General features: G+C 62.9%; 1 protein-coding gene across 5 annotated transcripts; it reads left to right on the forward strand.

The window, feature by feature from the left end:
* Positions 1 to 3,132: 3,132 nt before the first annotated feature.
* Positions 3,133 to 20,093, forward strand: CCDC88B (coiled-coil domain containing 88B). Of its 5 annotated transcripts, XM_045039498.1 has the most exons (30): positions 3,134 to 3,735; positions 3,856 to 3,939; positions 5,000 to 5,098; positions 5,409 to 5,551; positions 5,698 to 5,809; positions 5,890 to 5,959; positions 6,036 to 6,094; positions 6,191 to 6,274; positions 6,373 to 6,516; positions 6,725 to 6,870; positions 7,001 to 7,082; positions 7,235 to 7,393; positions 7,857 to 8,003; positions 8,188 to 8,296; positions 8,498 to 8,634; positions 8,717 to 9,847; positions 13,222 to 13,349; positions 13,428 to 13,545; positions 14,249 to 14,344; positions 14,434 to 14,574; positions 15,180 to 15,436; positions 15,780 to 15,923; positions 16,116 to 16,302; positions 16,425 to 16,570; positions 16,836 to 16,934; positions 17,089 to 17,255; positions 17,506 to 17,619; positions 17,814 to 18,026; positions 18,171 to 18,239; positions 19,623 to 19,751. In XM_045039498.1, exons 3-30 carry the CDS (start codon positions 5,039 to 5,041, stop codon positions 19,676 to 19,678), a joined length of 4,518 nt encoding a protein of 1,505 aa, XP_044895433.1. In that variant the 5' UTR covers positions 3,134 to 3,735; positions 3,856 to 3,939; positions 5,000 to 5,038; the 3' UTR covers positions 19,679 to 19,751. The 5 variants fall into 5 exon arrangements, 4 of the variants coding, with proteins under 4 accessions (XP_044895433.1, XP_019668189.2, XP_044895431.1 ...); XM_019812630.3 differs by lacking the exon at positions 17,506 to 17,619 and having other exon boundaries at positions 3,136 to 3,735; XM_045039496.1 differs by lacking the exon at positions 17,506 to 17,619 and having other exon boundaries at positions 3,139 to 3,735; positions 17,089 to 17,113; positions 19,623 to 20,093.
* Positions 20,094 to 21,414: the final 1,321 nt, after the last annotated feature.

Consider the following 21,414-nt stretch of genomic DNA (forward strand, 5'->3'; position numbering starts at 1 on the left):
AGGAGTGTGGGGGCACCCTGGGGAGAGCAAGGCAAGTGTCAGGTGGTGGCGGCTGGACTGTGGCATGCTCTCTTTGGCTGCTGGGGCCCAGGTCCTGCAGGTGGCTCCCCGAGTCCCCAGGGACCTGGCCCCGCACTTGGGTGCATGGCCCTGGGTCCCGCCCTCCCTGGCTCTGGCTTCCCGCTGCCTCCTCCCTCCTTGGCGGCTGGTTCCGGCCGCTCCGCTGGGCATTTCTGCAATTGCCCAACTCTGCCTCAGCTACTTCCACCCCCAAGTGGCAGAGAGGAAAACCATCCCTTCTTAGAGGCTTGGGGGAGGGGGAGGGAGTCCCTCAGACCCAACACCAGAAGGCCAGGTGCCCAGAAGGCCCTGGAGGCTGTGTTTTCTCTTTAATTCTTGAGTCCTGAATCTTCTGCTGAGGGAACTGGGCTCCTGGAGGGCCTCGGAGGCACCAGGTGGGGCTCTGGGCCTGCTGCAGGCAGGGAGCAAAAGTGGCTCTCTGACTCAGCCCTGGTGGGTCCCAGGCTCCGGCTGGACCTGGCCACCACTTGCCTGGCCTCCCTGGACTCTGCTTCCTCGAACGCCAGAGCCCTCCTGCCTCTGGCCTTTGGGGTTGGACCAGGGCTATCCAGAGAATTCAAAACCAGAAGGGAACTGGGAGATGGGAGATGCGATCCCTCCCACTCCTATCCTGTGCTGAGCCCCGGCGTGGGGTGGGGGTGGGGGGGCGGGATTGCAGGTGACTACGTTGTCCGTTTGTCTGTCTGTCATTCTCTGCTTCTCGGGCTGCCTCCCGTGGATCCCCATGCCGGCAGTCGTGGGTATTGGACTTGCTTAAAAACTTCCAGAAAAAGATATCTGAGAAGGGGAGCCGTTGTAGCACCGCAGATATTTAGAATATTTGTCAACAAGACAGAGTTTAAATGGTGATGGAATAGCAACGCAGCAGAATACCACGTCGCCATTAAAAAGGCCAAGGCCAATGGCTCTGAAGAGAAATGAAGCAGATTGTAAAATATTTTGCGAAGCACGGAGGTGCACAGCCCTGCGTGTGTGGTTGTATCCACCTGTTACAGACGGACGTGAGCAGCCGCATCTCAGAAATGACATAGAACATGCTAACGGGGGGGGGGGGGTCAGAGGGTAGGGGTTGGCAGTGATGAGGGCGAGACTTGGTTTCTTTTCTGTACCTTTACGCAGTCTCGACGTTTTTGATCACGGGTCTGAAAAAACTTTATTTTATTATTTTTATTTATTTTATTTTTTCATCTATTTCTTGTTAAAGTTTTCTGTGTGGGCACATTTTCTTTCCCTTTTTTTTTTAATTTTTGTTTTTTAAATTTATTTATTTTTTAATTTATGTCCAGTTAGCATAGAGGGCAACGATGATTTCAGGAGTAGATTCCTTAATGCCCCTGACCCATTTAGCCCCTCCCCCCTCCCACAACCCCTCCAGAACCCTCCATTTGGTCTCCATACTTAAGAGTCTCCTATGTTTTGTCCCCCTCCCTGTTTTTATACTATTTTTGCTTCCCTCCCCTCATGTTCATCTGCTTTGTCTCTTAAAGTCATCATATGAGTGAAGTCATATTTGTTTTTCTCTAATTTCACTTAGCATAATACCTTCCAGTTCCATCCATGTAGTTGCAAATGGCAAGATATTCTTTTTGATTGCCGAGTAATACTCCATTGTACCTATATCCCATATCTTCTTTACCCATTCATCCATCGATGGACATTTGGGCTCTTTCCATACTTTGGCTATTGTCGATTAGTGCTGCTATAAACATGGGGTGCATGTGTCCCTTCGAAACAGCACACCCGTATCCCTTGGATAAATGCCTAGTCGTGCTATTGCTGGGTCGTAGGGTAGTTCTATTTTTAATTTTTTGAGGAACCTCCATCCTGTTTTCCAGAGTGGCTGCACCAGTTTACATTCCTTATTATTTTTATTTTTTTAATGTTTATCTATTTTTGAGAGAGAGAGAGAGAGAGAGAGAGACAGAGCACGAATGGGGGAGGGGCAGAGAGAGAGAGGGAGACACAGAATCCGAGGCAGGCTCCAGGCTCTGGGCTGTCAGCACAGAACCCGATGCGGGGCTCGAACTCGTGAACCTCGAGATCACGACCTGAGCCGAAGTTGGAGGCTTAATCGACAGACCCACCCAGGTGCCCCTGAAAAAAATATTACAGGAGAAATCCAGTGGAAGGGAAGGGACCCCTGCTGGACTCTGGTGAACATCCCTCAACAGCACTGAGCCTTGAGATCCCAGGATCTCTTTGTCATCTGATGAGGAAGCCCGTCCCCAGCTCCCACTCTCCCCAAAGCCTCCCTCTGCCTGACTCAGGCGAACCAAGTCAGAGAACCAAATTGAGATGCAGCCATGCGTGTGTGGAGTGACAGATGTGAAAGCAATCGGTGACACGGTCCCTACCTCCGAGGCTTGAGGAAGGGTGTGACTGGGAGATGTTGAGCAAGCCAGGGGCCCTCCGCCGCCAGGGGACGAGGCCTAGTCACCCTAGTCTGGGTGCTTGGCTCACCCAGAGCAGGTGCTCCCGGAGGACTTCCCAGGCTGGAATCTTTAGGGAATGCAAATAGGCGTAAGATTCACAGGGGGTCAAATCTGGATGGACCCTTGATATTATTAATATTAAACATAACAACCACACCAGGGACCATTTAATGAACGCTCCGGCTGGGCACCAGTTCATGGAATCCTCGTAACAACTCTCAGGGAGGATTATCTGCATTTCCCAATGCGTCTCAGGAGTGTCAAGCAAAGGGATGTGCTCCTCTGTTAACAACCCTGCACGGCTTCCCGTTGCCTGATGAGACCTGGCTCGCCTTGACCGTGAGCCCCTTGCTCCTTACACGCTGGCCCCACGGCCTTCTTTTGGTTGGTTCTACCACTCGATAGCTGTGTGGCTTTGGGCAAGTTATTAACCTCTCTGAATCTCAGTTTCCTCCTCTGTACATTGGAGATAACCCTTGGTCCTCATTTTTTTTTTTAATGTTTATTTATTTTTGACAGAGAGAGAGAGACAGAGCATGAGCGGGCGAGGGGCAGAGAGAGAGGGAGCCACAGAATCCGAAGCAGGCTCCGGGCTCCGAGCTGTCAGCACAGAGCCCAACACGGGGCTCGAACCCACAGACCATGAGATCATGACCTGAGCCAAAGTCGGACGCTCAACCTACTGAGCCACCCGGGCGCCCCGCCTTGAGTTCAATACAGAGTAGTCAACGAACGTAAAGTACTCGTACCCATGACTGGCTCGTGGCAAACCTGTGTTTGTCAAGGTTGTTTTTATCGGCCCATCTTTCATCAACTCTAAGATGTCATCAATTGTAAAAGATGCCACCGAGGGAAAAAAGAATGCTGCCAGTTTACTACGTCCCGAGTCTCTTTCATCACGAGAGCCTTTATTTTATGCTTCCCGAAGGAGCTCTTTTTGACTTAGACATAGGCTCTCATCATAAGTCTGAGGCACACACGTAAAAGGGAACATAGAAGCAAAATAAATTGTTTATGGGGTTCGGAAAACTCCTTCACATTTAGAGTCCGATCGATAGAGGCGTGATGCCTGTATGTTTCGCTGCCACCTCCTCCAGGGAGCCATCGAGAGTGCTGGCGAGAGAGCGGCAGCCCCCTCCACGATCCGTGCGACCACCAGAAAACCAACAGCCGTAGGAGGCGGCTCTTAGCCCAGCTCTGCAAAGACTTCTGCTTTGGGAGTGTTAGTGACAAGCCTCATTCTCCTCCCTGGGGGCTCCCACCGTTTGAATCCTGGGGTTCCAGGAGTGCTCAGCTCTTGCCTCCGGGGATTTCTTCCAAGCTGCTGACTCCCTTTCTGCAGGGTGTGATGCTTCTGAAGTGTGGGCACATGCAGGCAGTGACAGCTACGTGAGGACTGCAGCCAGCCAGAAAGCCACTCTACGAGGTAACCTGACTTCCGAGACTTAAACGTGAGCAATCAAGTGTCTTGGAATCAATGGCACATGAATAATTCCTGAACTTTGCGCTGGCCGGGCTTCTAGCTGCTGCAGAGCCCTTGCACATTCTGTCTCTGCTCTCTCCCCGCCTCCCCACTTTGTCTACTTAACCCAGCCCCCCCCTCTCCCCACCTCAGCTTCCTCCAGGAGCCCCCTCTGGGATGCCTTGCCTGGCCCTCCCAGGAAATCTGTCTCTTCGCTGTCTACGCACATAGGATGGCTGCAATGCTACATTTTGAGCACGTGTGTGATTGGGGGGGGGGGGGCGGCCGCCTCCCCAGTGTACTGGGAGGCCCACGGGTGCGGGAACTATGTGGCTTTTGCACCATGGCATCACGGGGCACTGTCCGGCTCCGAGCGGGTGAATGACAGAATGAATCTGGAGGCTCCGTAGTGAGCAGTGAGGGAGCTGGGGTGTCCTCCCGGACAAATGTCTGTCTGAGACATTTGCTGCTGGCCTCGGCTGTACGCGTCTGCCCCCAGTCCCCCAGAGGCCGGAGTCCAAGCCATTTCTTTTACAGCCGGGAAACTGAGGCCCGTCGGGTCGCAGAGCCACGGCCCAGGGTCCTGGCTCAGTGCAGGGTGCACAGAGAATGGGGGAGGGTGGGGTCAGAGGAGGGGTTCTCGCTTCTGGCTGGGGTGCAGAGGAGACTTACTGGGGCGGTAGCATCTGCCACCGGCTTCCCAGAGGCCCTGGGAGATGCAAGGCGGAGGTCCCCTTCTCTGGTTTCGAGTTTCCAGAGAGGCGGAGGGCTCTCCGGCCATTGTTCCTTGGGCCCGGAGAGCTGGGGGCCTTACCCCTGCGCGGCCCTGACCCCACCTTCCCCTGCTACCCCCTGGGCCGGCCCTGCGGAGATGCTGGGAGGATGTGGGGTGGTGAGGTGGGGGCCGAGGCAGGACTGTGGGGGCGCACAGGCCCGCGTGCACCCGGAAGGAGGAAGCTGCACAGGGTGTCTGTGGCCGGGCCGGGATCCCCGACCGGGGGACTTCCTCTTCCTCTTGGGGCAGGTGTAGCTGCCGCAGCGGGACCAACACCCTGACCCTGTCATGGATGGGGGCAAGGGGCCCAGACTCAGAGACTTCCTGAGTGGGAGCCTGGCCACCTGGGTGAGGGGGCAGGTGGGAGGGGTGTGGGGAGGGGAAGTGAGAGCGGGGGAGGGGCCAGTGCCGGGTTTGGGGGAGGGTCCGGTAGAGTCGGAGCCCCGAGGGCAGGGGTGGGCTCAAATGTGGGGCTGGAGAAGTCCAGGTAGGCTTCGGGCAGGAAAAGGGGTCCGGACCCTGGGGCCGGAGGCCTTCAGGGCAAAGGAGAGGAGGAGGCTGCACGGGCTCAGGGGGCAGGTCAGACGGGCTGGGGAGTCACTCTGCTGGTAGGGGAGCTCCTAACCGGGCCGGCCGACCCGTCTCCACTCCCCCACAGGCGCTGGGACTGGCCGGCCTAGTGGGAGAGGCGGAGGAGCCGGAGGAGGAAGAGGAGGAGGAAGGAGAGGGGCCCCTTGGCCCGGAGAAGAGGTTCCTGCATCTCATCGACGGGGCCCTGCTGCTCCGCGTGCTGGCCATCGTGTAAGAAGCGGCCCGCCAGCCCGGGGGTCTGAGGTGGCCCCTCCCTCCACAGGCTGCTGGGAGGAGCTTGAGGGCTGGTGGGTGGAGCTTGCTCGGGGCAGGTGGGTCCCTGCCTGCCCCTCCCACCCGGCTCCCTGTGCCCACAGAGTTCCCAGTTCCCGAGGAGCACCTCAGACGGTCAGGGGCCCTGATGGTCCCGCAGCCTGGCGAGTGCGGAACCTGAACCACCTGTGGGGCCGCCTGAGGGACTTCTACCAGGTGAGGGGCAGGGGAGGGGAGGCTGAGCCTCAGACCCGTGGGAAGGCCCGTCTCCCACCTCCTGTCCCCTCTGCCCCCAGGAGGAGCTGCAGCTGCTGGTCCTGTCGCCACCCCCAGACCTCCAGACGTTGGCTTTTGACCCCTTCTCAGGTGCTCTCTCCCACCACCCCTTCCTGCCTCTACCCCCTCCCTCCACCCCTAACTTTTTGTGGCTTGTGCCCAGCAGAGGAGGCAGTGGAGGAGTTGGAAGGCATCCTTCGGCTGTTGCTGGGGGCGTCAGTGCAGGTGAGCGGGGGAGGGGAGGGGAAGGGAGGGTTCAGCTTTGGCCGCAGAGGTGGGAGAGACACCTGGTGCCAGCATTTCCACTCTGTCTGCCTGCAGTGCGAGCACCGGGAACTCTTCATCCGACACATCCAGGGCCTCAGCCTCGAGGTCCAGAGTGACTTGGCTGCTGCTATCCAGGAGGTACTAGGGCTGGTCCACAGCCTGGGACTGGCCCTGCCACCGGGGGGCACTCTGCCCCTCCACTTCCTCTGCTGAACTGCTCTCTCTACCTGGTCCAGGTGACCCAGCCTGGGGCAGGCGTGGTGCTGGCACTGGCTGGGCGAGAGCCTGGGGAGCTGGAGCCTCAGGAGCTGGAGATGCTGTTCCGGAGCCTGATGGGGACCTTGTTAAGGCTGGCGCGGGAGCGCGACGTGGGGGCCCAGGTAGGGGGCATGGCACCGCCCAGGTGGAGGGCTGGGAGGACCCTGGGGATCCAGGTGTGGGAGGAACTGGGGGTTGGGGCCGGATGTGGGGTTCGCATGGGGGGTCTTGGACCAGCAGAGCTGCAAGAGCCAGACTGGGGTGCGGGGGGGGGCGGGGAGGGCGCATGGGGTGGGTTATTTCTGGCTCCCGACCCTTGACTTTGCACAGCGCCTGGCCGAACTGTTGCTGGAGAGACAGCCGGCCCCCTTGCTGCCGGAGGCTCCTGCTAGGACTCCTCCAGAGGGTCCCTCACACCACCTGGCCCTGCAGCTGGCCAACACCAAGGCCCAGCTGCGGCGCCTGCGGCAGGAGCTGTGAGTGCCCCAGGCTGGGAGGCGGACCTGGAGGGAGAGGGGCAGGTTAGGCGCCGATGCAGATGGGTGGGATCAGGCCTGGGGGTTCCGGGTTCCCCCGCCCCTCCAGCGTCCCTTCTCTTCTCTCCAGGGAGGAGAAGGCCGAGCTGCTGCTAGACTCCCAGGCGGAGGTGCAGGGCTTGGAGGCCGAAATCCGAAGGCTCCGCCAGAAGGTGCGCTCAGATGCTCCCCGCCGCTGCCGCATTCCCCGGCCCTCTCCCCACACCCCCTCTGCCCCACTGCCTGCCGCCAGCCGGGGTCCTCCCCCTCCCTGATCCCTCTGGCCCGCGGCTGGCCGTCCCCAGCTCCGCACCGTCTGGCTCAGGCCCAGGCGCTGTCGGGACAGGCCAAGCGGGCCGAGCTGTACCGCGAGGAGGTAGAGGCGCTGCGGGAGCGCGCCGGCCGCCTGCCCCGCCTGCAGGAGGAGCTGCGACGCTGCCGCGAGCGGCTGCAGGCGGCCGAGGCCTGCAAAAGCCAGCTGGAGGTGAGGCGGGAGGCGGGGCCCGCAGGGGACGGGGTGGGCCGGGGATGGGGGGGGGGAGCGAATTGGGGGCTGGCCTGGAGAAGGGAGGGCTTGGTCTTGGGGACCGAGCAGTCACCGCCAGGAGAGATGGGTGAGGTGGTGTCTGGGGCAGAGCCCTCTGGAGGATGGGGCAGAGGGAAGGGAGAGGTGGGGACGGTAGGTAGGGGTAGGTCCTGGAGAGGATGAGTGTAGGGGAAGAGCTGTCTGGAGTGAGCCCCTCGCTGTGGATCCTAGAAGGACGCCACCTTGGGAGAAGGGTCTAGGAGAGAAGGGGCGGGGCCTACACAGAAGGGGCGGGGCCAGGTGCTTGGGAAGTGGTCCCTGGAAAGACCTTGGAGAGGGAGGGGCAGATGGAGGGGAGAGGTGGGGCCTGGAGTGCTTGGGGGCAGCCTCACACCACAGGTCGTCTCTGCTCCCCCACCAGGAGGAACGGGTGCTCTCGGGGGCTCTGGAAGCCTCGAAGGCGCTCCTGGAGGAGCAGCTGGAGGCCGCTCAAGAGCGTTGCGCTCGGCTGCATGAGACCCAGCGTGAGAACCTGTTGCTGCGGACTCGTTTGGGCGAGGCCCGCGCGGTGAGACTGCCCCAGGGACCCCCAGTCACTCTTGTCATCTGTGACCCCTGGTAACCCCAATGGCTCCCCAGGGTTCTCCAGTGCTCCCTGTGACCCCCTACTCCTTTTTTCCCCTGGTGATGTAGCCCACGCACTTGGCCCGGCCATGGTGAGGAGGGCTGGTCTGACCCTGTCCTTCCCCCAGGAGCTGGACTCTGTGCGGCATCAGGTGGACCAGCTGGCCGAGGAGAATGTGGAGCTGGAGCTGGAGCTTCAGCGGAGCCTGGAGCCACCCCTGGGCTCTCCTGGGGAGGGTGAGTAGGGCCCCAGAAGAGGGGCTGGGGACGGCGGGGGTAGGGGGGCTGCCTGTGGTTTCCTGCAACTCTAGTGGGGCTGGCTGCTGACTTCATCCTTTCCCCAAGGTGTTGTGGGGGGGGGTGTAGGGGTGGATGTGAAGAGCCGGGGATCCCAGCAGAGGGTACAGAGGGGCCCTGACCGCATCGCCCATGTCCCAGCACCCCCGCCCGGAGCAGCTCCTTCACTTCATGATGAAGTGAGAGAGGCAGAGGCCCGGCGGCTGCGGACCCTGGAGAGGGAGAACCAGGAGCTTCGGGGCTTGCTACAGGTGCTACAGGGGCAGCCTGGAGGCCAGGTGAGTCCCTTCCCCCAACCGGCCAACAGGTCCTTCCTTGCCTCCTCCTCTGGGCTTGACGGGTCCTCTCATGTGCCCTCAGCACCCCCTGCTGGAGGAGCAGAGCGAGGACTCCTTGGTTCCAGAGCTGGATGTGGCTCCCCAGACTTGCCTGACCTCAGACCGTGGCCCTCAGGGTTTGGCTGGCCAGGTGGGGGATGGAGGCACCCAGGCCTTGGACCTGGCTTCCCCCGTGTCAGACTCGGCCCTTGCGAGATTACCTGTGCGTCCCCAGGCATCTGACTCGGGCCCACAGGTGATAGAGAGGCCCCTCCCGACGGCTGCCATGAGCCCTCAGACCTCAGACTTGACCCTCCAGGAATCAGGTTCTGCTGTAGCAGCACAGGAGTCCCTGGAGAAGGCTGGCCATGGAGCCCTTCTCCAGACTCCCACCTCCGCGGTCCCATCTCCAGATCCAGAGACTGAAATTCAGGCTGAGCTGTCGGGAGGAGACACTGGAGAGTCAGGGCCCGAAGCCCAGGTGCGGAGACAGGAGGGCCCTGCGAGCAAGCCTGCAGCCTCGGAGCTTAGCCTCTGTGCTCAAACGGAGGAGCAGGAGACCCCAGGCCAAGGGCTGGACCTACTCAAGGGGCAGACAGAGGGCAGGGAACATGCACAGAAGCTGGAGGGGTTGGTTGGGGACCCAGCCCAGCAAAATCCACAGCAGAAGTCGGAAGGGGCTTCGGAGGCCCAGACCTGGGAGGGGCCGACCCCAGGGGAGATCCTGGCTGGTGGTGTCCCGGAGCAGGAGGCCCTGAGGGAGGAGGTGGCCCAGCTGAAGAGGGAGGCCGAGGCACTGGGAGCGGAGCTAGAGGCCCAGGCGCGGCGGCTGGAGGCCCGAGGCACGGAGGCCGCCCGGCTCTCCGAGGAGCTGGCTCAGGCGCGGAAGGCAGAGGCCGAGGCCCAGCGGGAAGTGGAGGCCCGGGCCGGGGAGCAGACTCGGCTGCGGGAGGCAGTGGAGGCAGCCGGCCGGGAGCTGGAGGCTGCGGCGCGTGAACGGGAGGCGCTGGCAGAGGCCCTGGCGACATCGGGCCGAGAGCGGAGGCAGTGGGAGCGCGAGGGGCCCAGACTGAGGGCCCGGGCCGAGGCCGCCGAGGAGCGGCTGCAAGTGCTGGAGAGCGAGGGCCGTCAGCGCCTGCAGGAGGCCGAGAGGGAGAGGCAGGCCCTCAAGGAGGTATGTTGGGGCTCGCGGCCTGGGATGGGAAATGGGGGCCTGAGTCACTTGCTGGGGTTTGGGTGATCAATCCCATCGGTAGCCACCGAGTGCCCCAGCACCTGGCCGGGGCTGGAGACCGAAAGGTAAAAGCCCACCTCTGCCTTCCAAAGGTGTGCTTGACCTGGGTCACAGGACGGATGTCCCCTCCCTCTGGAGGGGTGGGCTGCAGCAGGGGATGAGAGTATGGGTACAGAGCCCGACCGCCTGGGTGCAAATCCTGGCTCTCTGACCGTGGCAGCTGACTCCCCTCTGCCCTATTCCTCCTCCGTCAAACGGGGAGGTGGGGGGGCGGCTCTGCATAGTCGTCTCAGTGGGTCTTTTGAAGATCAAGGGAGATCATGGTGTGCCGAGCCTAGTTCCTGCTTGACAAAGGCTCAAGACATGGTCATTATTAAGAGCAAAGTGGGCAGGAGTCCGTGGGAGAGGGTGCCGGGGTGGGGGCAGGGAGGCTTTGGAGAAGGTTCTGAGGAGTGGTCAAGGTTCCACCAGGTGGGAAGGGCATTTCTTTTTTTTTTTTTTTTTTCTCAATGTTTTTATTTATTTTTGGGACAGAGAGAGACAGAGCATGAACGGGGGGAGGGGCAGAGAGAGAGGGAGACACAGAATCGGAAACAGGCTCCAGGCTCCGAGCCATCAGCCCAGAGCCCGACGCGGGGCTCGAACTCACGGACCGCGAGATCGTGACCTGGCTGAAGTCGGACGCTTAACCGACTGCGCCACCCAGGCGCCCCATGGGAAGGGCATTTCATGTAGAGGGAACAGCACGTGCAGAGACCTGAAGGCATTAATGATGCTGAGGGGCCTGGGAGGTGGGGGAGCAGGGCCAGAGAGGCGTGCTGGGCCAGCCTTGTGGGCGTCAGTACTCTGGCCCCGGGCAGGGAAAGCCACCCCAGCGTGTGGACAAGCCTTTGTGAGGTTGGGTTTGGGGAGGGTCCCCTTGGTGTGTCCCTTTGGTGTTCCCTCGGGCCCTCAGGAGGTGGTGCCGGTGGTCCTGGTGGCAGGTGAGGCCGGCTGGGGCTGGGACGGGGCATGGAGGAGAGAGAAAACCTGGAAACGTCTTCACGTGTGTGCTCAAGCGTGTTGACGGGACCTTGCCACTAGATGCTGTACCAGGCAGCCGGTGTGCCCATACTGGTTGGGGGGGAGGGGCTTTCATAGTCTAGGGTGGCGATGGGACTGTGCAGAGAGCTGTGGGACTCCAGGAAGCACACTGGACTTAGGCCGCGGCATGTCCCGGAAGGCTTCCTGGAGGAGGAGAGAGAATGGCAGTGAGCCAGGAGGAGGCGCAGGCGTGACCGTGTAGGGGTGGGGTGTGAGGTGGGAAGTGGAAGGAACCTAGGCAGAGAATTCACTAAGCCGGGTTCCTGCTGGGCAGGGCCTCTGTCTTCCTTTCAAGCTAAGGAACGAGTTGCGAGTTGCGGCTGTGCTTGTGAAGGAGATGACCTCCATGACCTTTACAGGAGGCCAGTGACCTTGAAACCTGGTGGAGGGTTGAGGGCGAGCCGAGTAGTCGGGTACTCGTGTTGAGAGGCCCCTCGGGGGAAGCGGGGGAGGCTAGGAGGCAATTGAGAAGGGTGTTGGGGCCAGCGGGGGGCCCGTGCCACGGGGGAGGGTGGGCTGCGGACCGGGAATCGAATCTTCCAGCTGAGCACAGTGTCCGGGTTCATCCCTGTTGTACAGAGGTTGCTGGGATTCAGAGAGAAGGAGTGATTTGCTGGGAGACCCCTCTGAAGGAGAAGAGTGGGGAACACACTGTGGGGCGCGCCCAGGGCTAGGCGTTGCGCAGGGCAGGCCCGGGGGAATGTGAGAACGGGGGCGTGGGTGAGAAGGCAAGGAAGGCCGAGAAGCTGTCTGCGGGGTCCACTCTGTAGGACGTGACCGAGAGATGCTCTCAGGCCGACCTGGCTTAGAGCCCAGATCCCCCGCCTCCCAGCTGTGTGGTTAGGGGCGAGTTGCTTGCCCTGACTCTCGGCTTCCTCACCTATAAGACGGAGTAAAAATGGCACGCCTTACAGGATCCTGTTAGATAATGAACGTCGAGGGCTGGGGGCAGCTCTGGAGTGAATGTAGGCAGGTGGGCAGTGCAGGGGAGGGGAGGGTTGGCGGGGCTAGAAGGGCCTGAGGACACAGGGGAATGTTGTGAGATTTCCTGGGCAGAGAGGTTCCTGGTGCTAACTGGGTGTGGTGTAGGAGGAGGTGGCTAGCCAGGGAACCAGGGGCCAAAGGGCTTGTCCAGGCGGGCTGGGTAGAGAGGTCGGGGCACTGAGGGCTGTGGCCGGGGCCTGGAGGGGCCAGAGGTTCAAGCCTCTTTTAATCTGTGTCACTGTTATTCTTACCCTTAGCCCTTGGGCTGTAATGGTGGTGGTGGGGGGCGGGGGTGAGGCAACAGGCCGCAGGGCCTCATGGGACTTGTAGTTTTCCAGCCAACCCCGGGGGTGGGCGGGGGGAGACTGGGTGGGGCTGCAAAGCCTAGAAGATCAGAGCAAAGGCCGTAGACTTGGTTTCCAGAGCAAGGATATGGTAGGCTGCTGGTCGGAGTTGGTTCTTCCTTGTGGTTTCATCCTGACAGCCCCTCCCCCACCTCCTAGAATGGTTTGGCCCATCGCCCTCCCAGGCCCACAGGCCAGAGTGGGCCTCCTGCCCCCTTCCACAATGGTGCGGCCCAACCGCCACAGGACGCCTGGCCTGGCCGGGCCTGCAGCCGGGCCTGCAGCGGCTCTCCCCACCCCCCACCCCAGCCCCCACTGTGGTTGGGCCTGACGTTGGCCACATCCCTATCCTTGCAGCCATCTCCGTGTGGCTGAGGGCGCTCTTCAGATCTGCCTCTTTCAAGCCCCTCTTGCCCTCACATGGCCAGCCTGGCCCCATCACGTAGGGCACATCTAGCTGCTCCTGGGCGCATGAGGAGCCAGGGGCTCAGGGAGGTAAAGACGCTTGACCGCGAGTGTCTCTAACTCCCGGATCAGAGGCCTCCTTCACCCACTGCCAGGCTTACAGTCCCCAGCTCTTCCGTAGTCCCTCTGCAAGGCAGCCAGGCCTTGCTCCCAATTTACAGATGGGGGGGGCGGGGGTAGAGGCCCAAAGGGTTAAAGATGTTTGCCCGGGGCGGGGCGCCTGGCCGGCTTAGTCGGTAGAGCAGGGACTCTTGATTGATCTCAGGGCCTTGAGAGCCTAAAAACCAAAACCGACATTTGCGCAGGGTGACAGAGGAAGGGTAGAAAGCTAGGTCTCCAGACCTAGGAGGCCTAGAATCGAGGCCACCTCTGCACCCCCACCCCCCATCCGGGACGGGGATGGTGGCCTGACCTTGGCTCTGCCGCACCCGCCCTCAGGAGCTAGAGAAGGCCTGGTTGAGGGGCCAGGAGCTGGGGGCCCGGCTGGAACACCTGCAGAGTGAGCTCGAACAGGCGGGTGTGGAGCGACAGGCGTTTCTGCGGGAACAGGAGATCCAGCAACAGAGGTGGGGTCATCGCCCAGGGGGCAGAGAGGGGCGGGCAGGGCTCGGGGAAGGGTGGGTGCCAAGGCTTCTTCCCGGCAGGTACCAGGGCCTGGAGCAGCGGCTGGAGGCCGAGCTGCAGGCGGCGGCCACGAGCAAGGAGGAGGCGCTGAGGGAACTCAAGATGAGGGCCCTGCAGCTGGAACAGGAGCTGGTCCAGGTGAGGCTCCGCCCCGGGCTCCCGTCCCTGCCGCCCCTCTGGTCTCGCCCCTTGAGTCTTGGCCACTCCCTTGCCTTGAGGCCCAACTTGGGCCTACTGGGGAGAGCACTGTGCTGGGAGTCAGGCTGACTCTGCCCAGGCCACGTGATCCTCTGGGGGGGCCTCGATTCCCCCATTCCTCAAATGGACGGCACCCAGCAGCGGCTCTGCTCTGAGTCTCTCTCACTTCCTAGTGAGCTCAGTCCCTGTCGTCGCTCTAGGTCGGCCATTGTTTCTGAGGCCCCTGCTTGCATAGGCGCTCAGCTCAGGGCTCAGCTCAGGGGTGTGGTGGGGTCCCCACACCGGGCGAGGAAACAGGCCACCCTGACACGGGGTGCCGAGGGACAGTGGGCACCCGGCAGGCCACCTGGTGGGTACACAGAGGGTTGGCTGGGGCAAAGTGGCATTGACCCCGGGGCCCAGAGGAAGAGCAGGGGTGGGAAGGGTGTTCTGGGCAGGAGAAACGGCCGGGCAGAGGCTGGGCTCTGCTGCAGATCGGAGCGACAAGGAGAGTGACCCATGCACCTGCGGGAGCCAGGAGCGCGGGACTGCGGGACCTGGTGGCGGCGGGCCAGGGGCCGTGTCAAGTGCTGCCGAGGGGGTGAGGGTCCCCTCCACGCCCCCCCCGCCCCCCCGCATGACCTCCCAGGGCCTGTCCTTCCAGCTGCGCCAGGGCTCCGTGGGACGGGGGCCGGAGGGGCACGATGAGCTGAGGATCCCGGGGGCGCAGAGTGGGCGGCTCATCGAGATGGAACGCAGCGTGAGTGTCGACTGCTGTGCGGTGGGCATGCGGAGGGGCGGCCCCCGTGGCCTGGCTCCCGCTGACCCCCCCCACCCCCTTCCCGGCAGAATGCAACGCTGGTGGCCGAGAAGGTGGCTTTGCAGGGGCAGCTCCAGCACCTGGAGGGGCAGCTGGGCAACCTGCAGGGCCGGGCCCAGGAGCTCCTCCTGCAGAGTCAGCGGGCCCAGGAGCACAGCAGCCGCCTGCAGGTGGGTGACAGCCCCAGGGGCCTGTCCCCTGCTCTGCCTCGTGCCCACTTAACCACGGCCGCCTGCCCCCTTCCTATTCTTTCCTGCCCTTTTCCCTGCCTGAGCTCCCCGCCGGCTCCCCCTGCCTGCTCTCTCGTCACAGCTATCTCTCCCTCCGACCCCAGCCGCCCCAGTCTGCACCCCTCTTCCCCCGTCCTTCTCCTTCCCTTTGACGCTTCTTCCCTGGCTCCTACCCCCTCCCGCCTGCCTCCGGCCCTCACATCCATGCCATTTGGCTCGGCTGCGTTCCTCTCAACAGCCAGCCATTAGTCCCTACTGCCCTCCCTGCCCCTGCCCCTGCCCCTGCCCCATGGGTCGCATCCCTGCCTTGTGCCTCTTGCCCCGCCCTCCACGGCTTGACGCCAGCACCCTCCCCTCCCCTTGCCCAGTCACCTCTGCCTCTGCTCCCTGCTGCCCCCACTCCAGCCCTCTGCCTTGTCCACAGTTCTCGCCGTATCCTCTGCCCTGCCCCTTGCCTTTTGGTCCCCGCCCCCACCCCCGTCTCTTACCCGCCTTTCTGGCCTGGGACCGCACCCCTGCGGTCCCTGCTGCCTCCTCTGTCCTAGGCTGAAAAGTCTATACTGGAGAGGCAGGGCCAGGAGCTGCATAGGAAGCTGGGGGTGCTGGAGGAGGAGGTGCGGGCGGCGCGGCAGTCCCACGAGGAGACCCGGGGGCAGCAGCAGGCTTTGCTTCGGGACCACGAGGCCCTGGCTCAGCTGCAGCGGCGACAGGAGGCCGAGCTAGAGGGACTGCTGGCCCGGCACCGCGACCTCAAGGCTAACATGCGGGCGCTGGAGCTGGCCCACCGGGAGCTGCAGGGCCGGTGAGCCTCCCCCAGACACCCAGCTTCTCTCCCCAGCACCCCCTGCCCGCCCGGAGCAGACTCCCTCCGCCGGTCTGACCCCAGCGGGGAAGCACCGCCCGCCCCCCCAACACCCTCCCCTCTGCTGCCGTGCCCTGCGCGTGGCTGAGCTCCGGGGCGAGCTCTCGCCCTGAGGCTCATTCATCGTCGGGAGTGGGGGGCACCTCGCGTGGCATTCTGCCCCAGGGCTTTGTTTAGAGGCCTGTGCTTAGGAGATGGCAGACCCCGGGGGTCCAGATAGTCCAGCCGCCCACTCGCCCCGGCCCCAGACCCCTGCAGCCCTCTTAGTCCCTGTGCGTCCCAGGCACGAGCAGCTGCAGGCCCAGAGGGCCAACGTGGAGGCGCAGGAGGTGGCCCTGCTGGCAGAACGAGAACGCCTGATGCAGGACGGGCATCGGCAGCGGGGCCTGGAGGAGGAGCTGCGGAGGCTGCAGAGTGAGCACGACAGGTACCAGCGCCCGCCCAGCCAGGCCGGTTCTCGGCGCGCCCCTCTGGGAAGCCGGCGGGTGGCAAGTGCGTCACCGTCCGCGTGGGGGCCTGCGTTGCCTCCTGTCCCCAGCATGGCTTCTCGGGGCCCTTAGGCGGGGCCTGGCAGGGGGTCGAGGGCCCCCTTGGAGAGCATCTCCTCCCGACTCGGCAGGGCTCAGATGCTGCTGGCGGAGGTGTCCCGGGAGCGAGGCGAGCTGCAGGGTGAACGCGGGGAGCTGCGGAGCCGGCTGGCGCGGCTGGAACTGGAGCGAGCACAGCTAGAGGTGCAGAGTCAGCGACTGCGGGAGTCCAACCAGCAGCTGGACCTGAGCGCCTGCCGGCTGACCACGCAGTGCGAGGTGTGGGGAGGGATGGGCCCGGGGGTGGGGGGGTGGGGGGGCGCGCCGGCTGGGGGAGGGGAGGGGGTGGAAGGTAGCCACCCCGAGCCCCGTTAAATCCCCCACCTGCCCCGCCGCCCCAGCTGTTGACCCAGCTTCGGAGCGCCCAGGAGGAGGAGAACCGGCAGCTGCTGGCCGAGGTGCAGGCGCTGAGCCGGGAGAACCGGGAGCTCCTGGAGCGCAGCCTGGAGAGCCGGGACCACCTACACCGAGAGCAGCGGGAGTACCTGTGAGCGGGCCCCGGGGCGGTGGCCGGAGCTGGAGCGGGGGGCCCCCCGAGACCCCTTTGGCTGCTCGTGGGGGAGGTGGTGGGGAAGGGGCTGGGGGCTGACCGCCTCGGGCTTGGCAACGCAGCAGCTTATGAGCTTGTGAGCCCTGGAGCGTGTCCGCGTGTGAACAAGCAGCAGGGGGTGTGGCGGTGTGTAACCCGCGAGAGCGCGAGCCCTCCTCCTGCCGGGCCTCCCGCCCACCTCCTCCCCGCCTCATCCTCCCAGGGACCAGCTCAACGCCTTGCGCCGTGAGAAACAGAAGCTGGTGGAGAAGATCATGGACCAGTACCGGGTGCTGGAGCCTGGGCCCCTGCCCCGGATCAAGTGAGGGGCCCCTCCCCCCCCCCCACCGGAGCCGGGGATCCTCCTAACCCCTGCCCCTGCCCTGCTCTCTCCGGGCCTTTGCCATCCCCAACGTGGCCTTCTTGTCCCTCCTCGCTCCCTGGCCTTACCCCCTCTTGTGCCCTCTTGCCCCCAGGAAGGGCAGCTGGTTGGCAGACAAGGTGAAGAGGCTGATGCGGCCCCGGCGGGAGGGGGGCCTCCATGGGGGGCCACGCCTGGGGGCCGATGGGGCCGGCAGCACCGAGAGCCTGGGGGGTCCCCCAGAGACGGAGCTCCCCAAGGGCAGGGAGGCAGATGGGACAGGTGGGTCTGGGGGCCGGGTGACCGTGATGGTCCCTACCCCGTGTCTCCTATCCCCACCCTGGTGCCCGCCAATGCCTCAGCGTCTCCCTTCATCTTGTGTGGCTTGCACGCCCACCCCCGCTGGTCTTCCCTGATGCAACCCGGCCCCGCCTAGATGTGGCTTTTTGCCCCCTGGCCCTGCCACAACCCTCTCAGCTGGCACCTCCTTCCTGCCTGCACTGCCACCCACCCAGTCCCCACCCATCCACAGCGGTGCCTAGGATCTCGGAGCAGCAGGGGACTTTAGTGAGAGGTCATTTATCCCAGTCAGCAGACGAGGAAGCTGAGGCCCAGGGAGGGGACGTGCCTTGCCCAAGGTCACACAGTGAGTCAGTGTCAGAGCCAGCACAGGGTCCGGCCTCATTCACCCAGACCTAACCACCCCGCCCCCCGCCACACACCCCCCACTCGCACCTCTGCAGCCTCCTCTCCCTGCGCCTCGGCAGCTTCACCCCGCCAGCCCCTCCGCTCTGCCCAGCCCCTTCCCTCCCGGCTGGACACCCTCCCTGCCTCTCGCAGGGTCCCTTTCACCGGCGCCCATGCGCAGAGCCCAGAGCTCCCTCTGCCTGCGGGACGAGACCCTGGCAGGGGGGCAGCGGCGGAAACTCAGCTCACGGTTCCCCGTGGGGCGAAGCTCTGAATCATTCAGCCCCGGGGACACTCCCAGGCAGCGTTTCCGACAGCGACAGCGCAGGCCAGGCCCCCTGGGGGCACCCAGCACCTATGGCAAAGGTGACAGCCGAGGGCCCCTGCTCTTATTAGCTCCCCAGCTCCGTGGCTGAGGGGGCTTCCCTCCTGTCCCTTGGGTCTCCCCACAAGCCCTGCCCGCCTCTGCTCTGGTCCCCGTGGCCCACTGGCTTCCTTGTGCACCCCCAGGACCTGGCGTGGGATGGGATGGCTCCATTGAGACCCTGTCAGAACACGAAGCAGATGTCAACCGAGAGGGTGAGTGGGGGTATTTGCCCTGCCTGGGGCCCCTGGCAGACCCCATTCATGAATTCGTCTACTTGACAGTGAGCCTTTGCTAAGTGCCGGGTGATGTGCTAGGGATACAGCAGGGGTACAGCTAGGGATAGAGCAGGGAACATTCTGGGATGGGAGACAGACAGATGTAAACAGCTTGCATAAAAATAATAATTATCGGGGCGCCTGGGTGGCTCAGTTTGGTTAAGCGTCTGACTTCAGCTCAGGTCACGATCTCGCGCTCCGTGAGTTCGAGCCCCGCGTCGGGCTCTGGGCTGATGGCTCGGAGCCTGGAGCCTGCTTCCGATTCTGTGTCTCCCTCTCTCTCTCTGCCTCTCCCTCGTTCATGCTCTGTCTCTCTCTGTCTCAAAAATAAATAAACGTTAAAAAACATTTTTTTAATAATAATTATCTACAACAACCCTGTCCAGTAGAAATAGGATGCGAACTACATGTGTAATTTAGAATCTTCTAGAGCCCTCATCAGAAAAGGAGAAAGAAACAGGTAAAAGTAATTTTAATAGCATATTTTCGTCATCTCAGTACACCTGAACTGTGACCACTTCACCATGTACTCAGTGCGGAAAGTCATTAATGAGCTGTTTTATTTAAAAAAATGTATCGTCATTTATTTAAAAAATTTTTTGTAACGTTTAGTGTTGGGGGAGAGAGAGAGAGAGAGAAGGAGAGAGGGAGCGTGAATGGGGGAGGGGCAGAGAGAGAGGGAGACACAGAGTCTGAAGGAGGCTCCAGGCTCTGAGCTGTCAGCACAGAGCCCGACGCGGGGCTCGAACCCACGAGCCGCGAGATCGTGACCTGAGCCGAAGTCAGATGCTCAACCGACTGAGCCACCCTGGCGCCCCCTTAATGAGATATTTTATATGATTTTTTCCTGCCACGTCTTTGAGCCCAGTGGATATTTTATACCCAAGCACATAGAAGTTCCGACCTGCCACATCTCAGGTGCTCGGTCCTGTACTGGGCAGCTCGGCCCCAAAATATTTAGGAGGTGATCATGCTCTGGGGAGAACGGAGAGCCGGGTGAGGGAGCTCAGGCACGCTGGGTGGGCTGCAGTTCTAACTAGGTGCTCAGGGTAGCCCGTGGAGAGGAGGTGAGGTTGGAGCAAAGACCCGGAGGTGAGAGTTTGTCCTGTGGACATACCTGGGGAACAGCATTCCAGGCAGGAGTAACAGCTGAAACAAAGGCCTGGCGAGTTCAGGGACGGGCTACAGCCACAGTGAGGAGGGGGAGAGCGAAGAGGAGCCCAAGGGGCAGCAGGAGGGCACAAGGCGTGGGGCCCTGTGGGCCACCGTGGGTGCTGGGAGCTCCCGGGGGTCTGGCCTGAGCTGAACCTTCCCTTTTAGGCCTCAAGGTGCCGGAGCCGGAGAAACGCCCTCTCACACCCTCCCTCAGCCAGTGACACCGCAGGGACCGGGGGCCTGAGAGTGCAGCCTTCTTACTGCTGGAGTCCCCGTGGGGGCCCCAGGCAGCCCCAGAATTCAGGGATCCGGGCTACCTGGAGCCAGCCTGGCTCCTCCGAGGCCCGCATCGGTGCCCCGAGATGGGGCTGGGATAAGCCTGTGGACAGAGGGGATGGCTGGTCCCCACGAGCAGCTCCTTCCCGGGGCCCTGGCTCTGCCACGCAGCCCTCGCTGAGGAGGCCATCGCCGGGTGACCTCCCAGATGAAGGAGACAGGCAGGAGTGGCCGAGAGACCCCCTTGCCAGGTCCAGGTGGGGAGCCAAGGACCATTCGCCGAGGACGGTGGCCTGGGACGATCTCTGAGCTGTAGCTGGGCCACGGACATGACAATAAAGCTGGGATACGACCACCTGAGTTTGGGCTGTGTCCAGTCCCAAGGCACCAGCGCCACCGGGCGCTGTGTGGCTGGGGATCTGTGCGCATTGGCTTCCTCACATGGCACAGGGCTGCTAGGGCTTTCTTCAGGGGACAGGCCAGTCGGGCTTGCTTGGATGTCCCGGGGGGGGGGGACGGGATGTCCCGGGGATGTCCCGGGGGGGGGGGCGGGGGTTCTGAGTAGCCGGCGGTGCATGGGGCCTGAGTCCGAGCTAAGCCTTTGCCTAGGAGATGGGCTCTGGGCTCCCATGAAGCCCCAGAGGCTCCTTCCCTTCCTTCCCAAACTTGTCTCCTTTTCATCTCTTCCTCTCCTTCCTCTCCTCATCCTCTCCCCACCCCGTAGAATTGCTCTCCTCCCTAGTGAGTTCTCAGCCCAGCGGGATGTCCCCTAGTGCCTCAGGCTTTCACGGAGGGACACAAGGCGGGGGGGGGGGGGGGGGGGGGGGGGGGAAGGAGGGGGGAAGGACGTGGGGTCTCTGACCAGCGCTTCCAGAATGACGCCCCAGGAAAGGGGCAATTAGGCTAGATGGCAGGACGTGAGTCAAGGCACCTGGGGCCGCCCAGGGTAGGGTGGGGCTGCCCGCCCAAGGTGAGGCAGCCTGAATGTGGGGGTGGGCAAAGCCGGGAGGGATGGCCAGGCTGGCCTCCCCGGGATGGTCTGCAGCAGTCTGACTCCTGGGGTTTCCACAGCCCCCTCTTGGGGGTAACTGATGGCCATGCCCTCCACTCAGCCCAAGCTTCAGAGTCCGGTGGGGTGGGTGTGGACACCCTGGTCTCCAGCTGGGCAGAGGAGCTGAAAGCCCCCTCCCACAGGCCTCAGGATGGGAGCTCTGATGGCCATCCGTCCCACCCTGTTGGTGGCTCCTATCGGTTGTCAGGGGGGCTCTGGAGGACAGGCCAGCCGGGGGCCCTGGCTGGGCTGCGAAGGGTGGCTGGGGACTGAGGTGCTTTCACAGGTCGGCTCTGAACGGATGGGGTCAAAATCAGTCACCCCGCTCCACTCCCCGCCCCCTCCAGGGTCGGGCTTGACCCCAGCGGCCTTTCAGCGCCCCCTGCAGGCGCTCCCTGGGTAGCCGCTGCCCCGGGGACAGGGCCCTCAGGGTGTCTGAGCCCCAGGCCCTCCCCTTGCAAAGGCAAGTCCACACTGTGCCAGAGGTGCTGGGCCGAGGCTGTGCGGGCAGCACCCGCGCGAGGCGAGCCAAGGAGTGAGCGGATGATGGTTTTTTCGGCGACCCCTCCCTTTCGCTGGTGGCTAGGAAGCGGGCAGATGCCCGGTTGCCCGGGGGGCTGGCTCCCTGGA

Source organism: Felis catus, chromosome D1 (assembly GCF_018350175.1).
Source record: "Felis catus isolate Fca126 chromosome D1, F.catus_Fca126_mat1.0, whole genome shotgun sequence".
NCBI lineage: Eukaryota > Metazoa > Chordata > Mammalia > Carnivora > Felidae > Felis > Felis catus.

Excerpts from the sequence above, each read along its gene's own strand:
- CCDC88B (XM_045039496.1), top strand. The coding sequence starts at position 5,039 with ATGGATGGGGGCAAGGGGCCCAGACTCAGAGACTTCCTGAGTGGGAGC. Across the intron at positions 13,350-13,427 it reads CAGGAGATCCAGCAACAGAG|GTACCAGGGCCTGGAGCAGC; the intron begins GTGGGGTCATCG and ends TCTTCCCGGCAG. Across the intron at positions 13,546-14,248 it reads TGGAACAGGAGCTGGTCCAG|CTGCGCCAGGGCTCCGTGGG; the intron begins GTGAGGCTCCGC and ends CTGTCCTTCCAG.